This window comes from Cheilinus undulatus, linkage group 12 (assembly GCF_018320785.1).
Source record: "Cheilinus undulatus linkage group 12, ASM1832078v1, whole genome shotgun sequence".
Classification (NCBI taxonomy): Eukaryota; Metazoa; Chordata; class Actinopteri; order Labriformes; family Labridae; genus Cheilinus; species Cheilinus undulatus.
In genome coordinates this window covers 8136548-8147245 of record NC_054876.1, presented here as the reverse complement: position 1 = coordinate 8147245, position 10698 = coordinate 8136548, and the positions used below count along the sequence as shown (strand labels likewise).

Genomic DNA, 10698 nt, shown 5'->3' with positions numbered 1-10698 from the left:
CTAGTAGTTAGTGCAGCGCAGGAAGTAGCTGTTCCTCAGCACGCGGTACAACCTGCCGGTCCTCAGGTAGTACTCGAACATGTACGGTCCACTGTAGATGTAAGAGAACCCTGAAAAAGAGAGGATCACTGTTACAACATGCTCATTCATTCAGGATCTAAGCTCATTCACATTCTGGCTGACAGGAAACCCTGTTTATTTTAGCAATAAGAATTAAAAACAAGCAATAGAATTAAAAAACACAAGTACTTAAAGACCCTGTAAAGTGAAATCCAAAATTAGTGTCTCAACACTCTAGATATGTTGGAATATGGCTGCTGTAAACATGTGAAAACACTGAGATCTACATGTGACTGAATTCTGGATTTAGATCCTTAGAAAGTTTATCACTTCTTTCCTGGCTGGGTTTAATTTGGGTGGGGCAAATCTGTGGGCTGGTGATGTCATGAGAGGTTACCCCGCCCCCTAAAGCTACAATGATATAAAATCCCTGAGCAGTTCATCTCAGTACAGTCTGTTGTTAGCTGATTACATATTGTTTTTGTTCATTAAGAAGTAAATTTACCAAATCTATCAGCCACTGTGATCTATGATCTTTAAAAACACCATCGCAGACAGATTTGAGACAGAAAACAGACTTTGTCTCTTCCCTGGCTCAAAGCCAGGCAGATGCGCTCTGATCATAAGGTCACCATCAGATCAAGGGGCAGGCTAATAGCATGACTGCTTTCCTCCATTCAGAAAGTAGCATTTCTTCAATCTGAGAGGATCGTGTTTCTTTTGAGTGGGCGTGGCTTCAGCTCATTCAACAGACACGCCCACACTTGATTGAACCGCCTCATTTTTTTGTTTTTGAAGTTTAATTTCATAAACTTAGAGGTGTTTTATCCAACTGAAATTTGAGCTTGGGGTTCATAAAACAGTTGCCGACCATACAAAAAACCTAAATACAGATTTATTTTCACTTTGTAGGATCTTTAAATTCTTATTCTGTGTTAAAAGTGTGGATAGCGACTGCCCTCTATGTGCCAAAACCATCAGCTGAAACAGAAAGCTCTACTGGCAGTTACTATCCACTTTTTTTTGCTTCACTCTTACCAGCTAATAACCAAAACTCTGGGGACATAGCGAGGCCCCACCAATCAGAAATGTCACTGTATTACTCTAGGATTGAGGGTAATTGCTCAAAATGCGGAATAAACCATGTTTTCCCTCAAAATGAGTTCGATACAGGCCTGCCCTTCCCTATACTCAGACCGTGCACTGCGCATAGGGCCTCATCGCCTGTAGTGGGCATCACTTTCAGTGTTTTCTCTCCCTCTCTCTCTTCACAATGGGCTAGCGTTTGTATAATACATTTTATCAAGGTAATGCATAGAAAGCTGTGACCGTACATAAACATTTCCTGGATATCACATATTAGTAAATCAATGCTCAGGATATCTGTTTTTGGTGATCAGTGGTCAATTAGTCTATGTGAGCAGTGTCCAGACATTATTATGTCTAATAATTAAATCTGCAAGCATTAAGTAAATGATGTTGTGGCTGATAAGGGACAGAAGTAAGGAGGGAGTTGGTGCATCTTATCCCCCTCCCCCTAATCTTCTCCATGACCTTTAAAAGGCTTTTTCAAAATTTAAATTAAAGGGTAGATGGACCTCAGCTGAAACTGGGGTTGTTTACAAAGACATTGGGGAATAAGACGCAAAAACTATTGGGCCTTTACAGATTTAGTTTTCATTGCTCCTCACCTCTGTACTGGAAAGCTGCTGTCACCTTCCCGTTTAGGCCAGGGAAGGTGTCCTCCACCCTCTTGGGGGACCCTGGATCCATGCTCCCTCTGCTCTCATCATAACTAAACACAAACAGTACTTCAGTTTGGGTCAAAAGCTGGCTATCGTACATCAAATCATTCATATTTTCTTCATACATACCTGAAGTAATCGTAGCCCACAAAGAACAGAGTCTTGCTAGTTTCAGCATCATAAAGAGCTGCATCGATTTTCCTCACACCTCTGGGGAAACCCATAGAGGTGATCTTTTTAGGATAGCCGCGCACAGGCTGGTAGGCATTAAAGGCCCACACCCTACGACCTGAAGAAAGGAAAGATTTAAAAACATCGCATACAGAAAACTAAAGTGGTGTCACACTGAAACTTCAGGTAGAAGAAAAGAAAACTAACCTTTGAAGAGAAAGATCATGTCAGACTGACGGCTTTCATAAGCAGCGTCAACGCTGGAGGGACCGTTGGGCCAGAAGTTTGAGATGAGGCTCTGCTGAGGGGTCAGGCTCTGAGGGTAGCTACGCCAGAAGAAGCTGAGGACGAACAACACAGCCAATAGGATTACAATCAGAGCAAAATGGATGGTTTCACTGGTTTTCCAGCTGCTGATACATCTCCTACCTGTCCTTGAAGAAGATCATCTCCCCTCTCAGGGTGGTGACAGCGTCCAACACCATGGTGGAATCACAGGCGTCAGGGGTGGTCGGGGCCTCAGGTTCAGGCTTAGCAGGCTTGTTGGGGTTTGGACCTAGAGGTTTAATTAAATAGAGAATTGGAGTTTTGGTACATTTTTGTAGACTTGTGATATTAAACCAATGTCTGAGTACTCACCATAGAGAGACTGGATTCCTTTGACGTCGTCCTGGGGCAGCACGAAGGTGTCAGGGTTTCTGTAGGAGTACGTGGGGTACATGAGAGCGCCAGGGTCATCAGAGTGAGACAAACCCAGAGAGTGACCAAACTCATGGGCAGCCACCATGAAGAGGACGTAACCTGCAGCAGAAAATCCCAGAGTTAAATTCATGAAGAGCTCCAGAGTAGATCAGAAACAGAAGAGACACGAGTCGACAATTTATAAGAAACTATTTCATTCAATAATCTTCATATGGAGTAAATTATTTGACCACGCCTGTTCATTATTGAATTCAGGCATTGCAATCTCCCCAATAGCCACAGGTGTATTAAATCAAGCACCTATCCATGCAGTCTCCACTGGCAAACATTTGTGATACCAAACAGGTTTTTCTGAAGAGCTCAGACTTCTAGCATGGAACTGTGATGGATGACACCTTTGCAATAAGACGGTTCATGGCATTTCATAAGTCAGCTGTAAGTGATATTATTAGAAAGTGGATGAGTTTAGGAACAACAGCAGCTCAGCCACAAAGTGGAGAACCATGTAAAATGGTGACTGCTCAGGCACATGGTATGAAAAAGTCACCAACGCTCTGCTGATTGCATAGTAGAGGAGTCCTGAACTTCCATAGGCATTAATGTACATGGGCGTAGCACTGGGGGGAAAAATGGTTCTGATTACCTGGGCCCACAGTATTGGGGGAGGGGGGTCTTGAGAAGCCTGGAAGAAAAGGGTAATTATATTTTTTTGTTTCCATTTTTTTTATTGGTGCCATTATTGAATTAAACTACATGTCAGTGGGCATGAAAAAGCATTTTTCTATTGTGGGGGTTAGAAAGCTAAAATTATATGTATTGCCTCATACTTTAGGGAGAGGCTAATAAGCATGTTCTCTAATGCAGAGGTTACCAAATTTTTTTAGCCCTTGACCCCCAAAATAATGGTGATGAAGACCAGGGACCCCCACTGTCTCAAAGATTGGTTGTGGCATAATTGAATACAGCCATTCAAGAAATGTCATGTGCAGGACTTTTTAAACATTGCTTTGATTTCTGCATAAAGAACCAATTTATGCTTAAGTTTCTACATAAATGTGCACAATATACCATTTAAACACATTTGAAAATACTCTCTGTTTCCTGGAAGGCATCTTGCGACCCCCACTAAGTGTCTCATGACCCCCCAAGGGGTCCCGACCCTCACTTTGGGAACCACTGCTCCAAAGTGAAAGAAAATGATACAAGTAACTTAATTTAAACATAGCAAAAAAATATTGCTCATTAATACAGGGGAATTATAGTTCAAAAATACATTATAATTTATAGATATTGTTAAAAATCATCATCAAATTACCAAGATTATATTATAAACTTTTAAAGCACAACACCATCTGACCCCTTCTTCTATCACTGAACTTTTACCCCAAATCATAATTTAAGATCCCTAAGAGCCTCTATATTTGCCGTTCCCTAGTCCAGACTGGCAACCAAAGGTGAGCGGGTGTTTGCCGTTTGAGCCCTAAAGTCAGGAATTCCCCACCAGAGGACACAAGACTGTTGTTTCCTGTTTATAAATCCATGTTTATAGGAGTCCAATTTTGAATTAAGAATTCCATGTTATTTTGGGATCTAGTCAATCTGTATTTACCCCATCCTTGTAATCTTTGCCATACTTCATCCAGTGTAATAGTCCTGTTGTTTTTTTTTTTTTTTACTTTTCTTTTGACCTTTTTAAATTTTTAAATTTTGATAAGCGCTTTATAAATTAAGTTGTTATTATTATTATAAATTACAACCATTCAGATTTATTTTAAAAAACAATAGCACAGTTTGAATCTGAAACAGTACAACCCGTGTAACAGATCAAATAGAGCAGACAAAACCAGCATGTTTTAAAGAAGTTTTTTGACTTTCTGGCACATGTTTTGTTCCCTAAAACACATTTGTGCAAGATCCCCAGTTAAGAGCCACTGGTGAAGCTGGTAAAGCACACCTACTCTGGACTGGGGAGTGACAGATGACTTCTCTGTGTGTTCTTCTTACCACGGGTCGAGCGAAAGGTGAAGGTCTCATCGTCGTCAAAGTGAGCGTCTCCTCCGATGCCAGAGGACGGGGCGAAGGCGTGGGCCAGAGTGCCATCTGGGCCATCGAAGGGGTAATAGTCACCATGTGCTGTTAGAAAAAATGATATCATGTCAAGTTATGCAAACCAAGCAGAAGAAAGGATGATCCTGATCTGATCACGGCTTGGTTTTCAGACTCTGTCATAAGCAGATATCAGACCAGAAATTAAAGGTAATTAAAGCTCATGTTAGTAAGAATAAACTCATTTTGGGTATTAAAGAGAGAAAAAAATTAAACAAGACATGCATGTCTCAGAAGCTTCATTGCTACCATTTATCATGTTGATAGTGTACTAAGAACAAATTAAAACCACAAACTTGTGATTAGATAAACACAGACTTGGCCACAAAAATTAGGCTCAGTGAATGCTGCGAGTACTGGCATGCTGATGCTGGAAAGAGCCTTGTGTTCTTGTTTTCTCTAAGGATACACTTATGTAAGTGAAGATGTGGTTAATGCCTGTCATTAAAGGATAAATGTCACTCAAATATGAACAACAGGAAGTTCTATGGATGTTAGGCTTTAGGTGCTTTCAGACTTTCTCTTCAGTTTCTATGTTAAATACAAAATTTAAACATGGGCAAACTTAACATTGCATAAAGTTTTAAGAGGCATGCTTTAAAGCTACTTTTAGAAGGACTTGGTTTATTTTACTTTTTGATACGACTGATTAGCTGTTATTTTAGGAAAGCAAGAGTTTACTTGCATAGAATATGATGAGCCTTCCTCAGTAAGACTTGTAAGTGCCTAAGAGTGAAACATGCACTGCACCAAAAACATGAAATCGTGAAGTGAAAATGGAGCTGCTGTTTTTAACTGTTTTAGCTTTTTTATGCTCACAAAAGCCCTTCTAGGGACAGGCGTTGCAAATTAGCATCCGATTTAAAAACTATGATACTTGCATGGGATGCCTGTTCTCAGTTGTCTATGTTTACTGTATCTGTCCCTATAAAATAAACCTTAAATAAATGAAATAGTGCTTTTAAGTTTGACGGGTTGAACTCTTGTTGGCCACAGTACTACTATGCTTAAGCAACTTTGAGATTGTAGATTTCTACTTGTTCTTAACACTGTTGGGGGTAACGTGTTACAAAGTAATCTGTTAGAGTACTCAGATTACTGTTTTGCTCTAACCAGGGCCATCATTTACAAAGTAATCATGCTGTAATGAAGAAAGCTTTAAAAATCATCATTGTTCTTTAAGGACTCAAGCAACCAGACTCCTTTTGCATCTACTGAGCTTCTTTTCCAAAGAGGGCCTGTTTACATTTCACATTTATGATGCGCTTTGGGCATTCTGATACCAAGAGACTGCACTGTAATACGTGTCCATTTATTACATTTATATGTCTCAAGCGATTATCTGATTTCTGATCTCATGGCTCGATGCAAACAACAGCCCATGCATCATTTCTGTGGCTATCTTACCATGGCTTGGTATCAAGAAGTGGGCAACTGGTCTGGGGGCCAACTGTGGCCCTCCACTTCACTCAAGGGGGCTCCAATGTTAATTTCAGATACCAATGAATTATAAACTTGAAGATAATATGACAAAGCTACCATGGGAACATGAAAATATGAAAAAATTTCTCCAACAATATTTGATGAGTGGTATACGTTTAGTTCTTTAAAAGACGTTAGTAGATATCGTTGGCAGAAATTGTTTCCATAAAAGCTTTTTTATATACAGCCATTGAAAAATGTACTCGTAAAAAATTAATATGCAGGCAAAATACAACAAAATTATGAGGAACAATCATTTTAACTGCACTGATAAGCCGCTTCAAATGTATTTAACCCTATGTTGATTTCATTTAATCAACAATCTTGAGTTTTAAAACATAAATGTTGGTATCAGAAAGCAACATAGTCTTCTTTTATTTCTATTATTAATAATCACAATGGTTAAAATGAGAATATGTGACAATCTGGCCCTCTGGCATTGACATTAAAATTGATGTGGCCCTCTTGGTTACCAAAGTTACCCATGCCTGCCTGACATGCTGTGTGATGTGAAGCCACTGGCTATGAAAATAAGCTTAATTAGCCACCAGCTAAGAGGTAGATGGCACGTCTTTAACAACTTTTCCCTGTCATTTTATCATAAAAAGGCTTCCAAAGGACACAATGATGTATTTAGTGAGTAAGTCTTGTGTGGTACTGGTTAGATTGACTCAGTTCAACATGAAAAGCTACAACAGAGTTGTGATGTGCTGTTTGCAAATGTCTGCTCTAAAGCTGGCTCCACTTGTGAGTGATGGGAGATAGCCCCCATTTGAGAGCAGGTGTTCTTTTTCTGGATTTTGTTGCTGATTTAAAGATATCAAAACAGCAAAAAGTACTGAACGATGAGTTGTTTGGGAGCCAAGAGACTGGCTCCATGTCTAAAAAGAGCCGGACTTCCCGTCAGTATCAGTGAAGCTGAATGGACATAAATAAAGACATGCATTCTGTTTAGCTGTGAGTACCCCAGATTACATCAGCTGACAGGCGTACCTGTATGCATGCTAGTGCATGTTGTGTCTACACAAACAATCCAATCAGGGAGAAGGATCTCAGACCACCTCTGTATGCAGTCTGAGCAAAATATTCTCTGCCAGGAAGCCCCATGAAAATACATCACACTGGGCCCCATTATCATAACCCAGATCAACCCTAAACAACAGGACTCTGAAACCGTAAGAGTCTAGAAAATGTTGACAGCTTCTCTAAATGTAAATGTTGCTGGTGTTTATCTACAGCTTAGCCAATGCACTGGAGTTTGTCTGCATTTTGCTAATTAAACATGACATATGCCTTATTATTGGACACAAAGGAGTTCTATTTTTGTTTCTTACTTAATATGTTCAATGAAATCATGAACAAGACCTGTAAACATCCTGAAGAGAATATAACTCTGAAAATAAGAGGAAGTAGCATTGGACTCACATCTGCGGCCAAAGGAGATCATGATGTCTGCGGTGCCGCTGTGGATCTTTGTGAACCTCAGAGGAGTGACCCTTGCCCAAACATCCAGGGCTTTCTGGATAGAGTCATCGATCTCTGCTACAGACATGTCAGGGGTGTAGTTCTCTATCCTGGAGGAGGGAAAAAGGTGGGAATAATATTGGATAAATATGTGAGTAAAAAATAAATAATATAGGGCTTTCAATCATGATTAACAGAGATCCATCATTAGTGCATGAATAATTCTAAATCACAATTACTCCCATGCTTTATTGTCCCTTTCAGCACATTTTAGTTAAGCCACGTCAGAGTCTCTCTGCAGCCACAGCAACGTAAAATAAGCCCACCTCTGCTCTTTAATGTCTCATTTCTAGGGATGCACAAATACCAGTAAGGGGTATAGGTGCAGATACCAGGCCTAAGTACTCTTATTAGTACTTGTACTCATAAAAAAACAGCAGCTACTGTACCTAGTATCATATGAAGCCTCTCATTATGTGAATATAGAGTCAAATTTGGAGCCATGTCTGCAGTTAGATGATATTTTAACATAACTTTATTTAATTATATATATAACAAACAGTGCTTAACAAATTTATTAGACCACCTGTCACATTTGTCTCAAAGACCATCCAGCATCATGAAGTGCTTTAATGCAGACTCTGTCATTTTCAGTGAGCTCTCCATGTTTGACCATTTTGAACAGGAATGAGGAATTTCAAACTGAATTCACCCAAATTTGAGCCGGCTCACTGGGCTTCTCTGAGAAGTCAGAAATTAATCAAGCTTAACATTCAACCGCTTAAACTCATTTTTCTGTTCAGGAATGACAGTAAATAACTATAATTAGACATATTAATCAAGAAATACTAATGTGCTTTACTATTTTTTCAGTTTTTTTGTAAATCAGTAAATTTGAAAATTTATGGATAACAATAATAATTATATTTTAGCATTAAAAATGTCATTTGGGTTAAAGAGCTTCAACATATTGGTGTATTAACCATTGCAGAAACATAAAAAATGATTTTGGTAATTACCAATGCTGTTCATTTAGGGCAGCTGTGGCATAAACCTTACTTTGGTCCCAATGTAGTTGTACTCTGTAAAAGCTGGTAGTATTTATGCATCCCTACTCATTTCACTTAAAAACCTGGCATTAGCTTTCACCTTTTCACTGTTCCCTTTATTCTTTAAGATCCATAGAAATGTCCTTTTTTCATGATTGAGGTCATATTATAATCTTTGATCTACTCTTGCTATCTATCGTTGCACTGCTTTAATCAGCCAAATTTTAAAATCTACATAACTTGAAAAACCCAGATCAATGAGCAATCAATACTTGAATTGATTTAAAACATTTGCATTTGCACCAGACCAGCTTTATTGATAGTCAACTCATCAGTGCATGGATTAACAGTTTAAACTGCTTTTTTAGGTTGAGAGCAGCAAATGAATACAGTTTCTGCTTTGAATAAGCTCCGAATTTGATTTAAAAAAAAAAAGTTTTTGATTGAGAATTCAAAATTAGGGAAATAATTAGCCTACATTATGCAAACAGTTGAATTTACAGTTAAAGCGTCTTTTCCTTTTAATGTTTAGAATTTGTTACTGAACGTGCTGCAATCCATTTTGTGCTTCTGCCCCAGTAATAACAATATCCGTCCTCAGCCGGGTCATTTTTGTCTTTTTCTTCTGGTTTCATTTAACTTTTAATAAAGAGGAAAATTATAAACCGTTTTAAAGACTTTGCTTGTCTCTTTCAACCACTAAAAGTAAATTACTGCATATTTAAATGTCAATCATGTTATTTCAAGACAAATATATATATATATATACTTGATCCATATTTAAAGAAAAAAATCTGTCTCAGAGATTTATTTCCAATTCCTTTTTGAGTTTTGATTTTGAAAATAATTTGCAGTAAAAAATATTTATGAGAAAATTAGATTTATGAGAATTTTTATCTGTCATTATTGTTTTTTTGTTTGTTTGTTTGTTTGTTTTGTTTTGTTTTTGTTTTTTAAATTAGTGGAAAAGTGAGCCATTCTGATTGGTCCTAAAGGCCATTGTGGCATTTGCCAAAATTCTAGATGGTCCATCACTGTACACCAGTGATCATCAACTGGTATATTGGTTTTAAAAAGTGGCAGAAATCTTTACATCTGCCTATAGTGAAACATGCTGATAAAGTCATGCATCCCCAATAAAATGATTTTATTAAATCAGATCCAAGGAGGGTCTTGTTTAAGTCTCCTAAACTGGGCTTTTATCACCACAGATATGATTTGGCTAGTCTCAGTCTCGTCTTCCTCTTGGAAAAAAGTGTGCGCACAAACATTTTTAGTCATAGCTTTTGTCCAAGAAAACAGCACAGCCCTAAGACAGTAAAAAAAAAAACAAAATGATCCAAAAACAGCTCTAAACACAAATACTGGAGTTCTCAAATGCAATGAAAGGATGCAAAAATCCTGATAAAGCTTTTGATTATTTGGCAGCTCTAGAATAAATCCTTTCTCTCTTTAGGTCACTCACCTGTATGTGAGGCTGTTTGTCTGCCACTTCAGGTGGCTTCCAAAGGTGGAGAATCGGCCAATGTTGGTATCAGGGACACCACAGCGGGGCTTCTTCATCAAGGCCAAGGTGTCTGCATCGAGGGTCCCAGTGATCTGAAGACCAAAGAATCTCTGCATCTCACTCAGCTTTCTTGCCACAGGGTTGATTCCTCGTCTGCCAGATGGACCTCTCTCCTCTGTCAGGTTGAAGAAATTCTTCAGGTAGCTCTGTAAAATAAAATAAGAATTTAATACTCATTATGTTAAGTAGCAAAGAAATGTGATAATGCTAGTTTAAATGCTACATCAAAGCAAAGACACATACCTCTGCGAAGTTTTCATCCTGCACAGTGACTGGTGATGCTGGAGCACAGTGAGCTGTGAGAGCCAGGCTCAGGATGATGCAAACACAGTAAGACCTCATGCTTCCTGTT

The 10698-nt window shown here is 38.6% G+C and overlaps 1 protein-coding gene across 1 annotated transcript; it reads right to left on the bottom strand.

The window, feature by feature from the left end:
• Positions 1-10688, bottom strand: LOC121518657 (collagenase 3-like). Its single transcript, XM_041801121.1, has 10 exons — positions 10590-10688; positions 10245-10492; positions 7692-7840; positions 4683-4811; positions 2616-2777; positions 2406-2532; positions 2184-2317; positions 1935-2094; positions 1752-1855; positions 1-110 (listed from the first exon to the last, which is right to left on the bottom strand). Exons 1-10 carry the CDS (start codon positions 10686-10688, stop codon positions 1-3), a joined length of 1422 nt encoding a protein of 473 aa, XP_041657055.1.
• Positions 10689-10698: the final 10 nt, after the last annotated feature.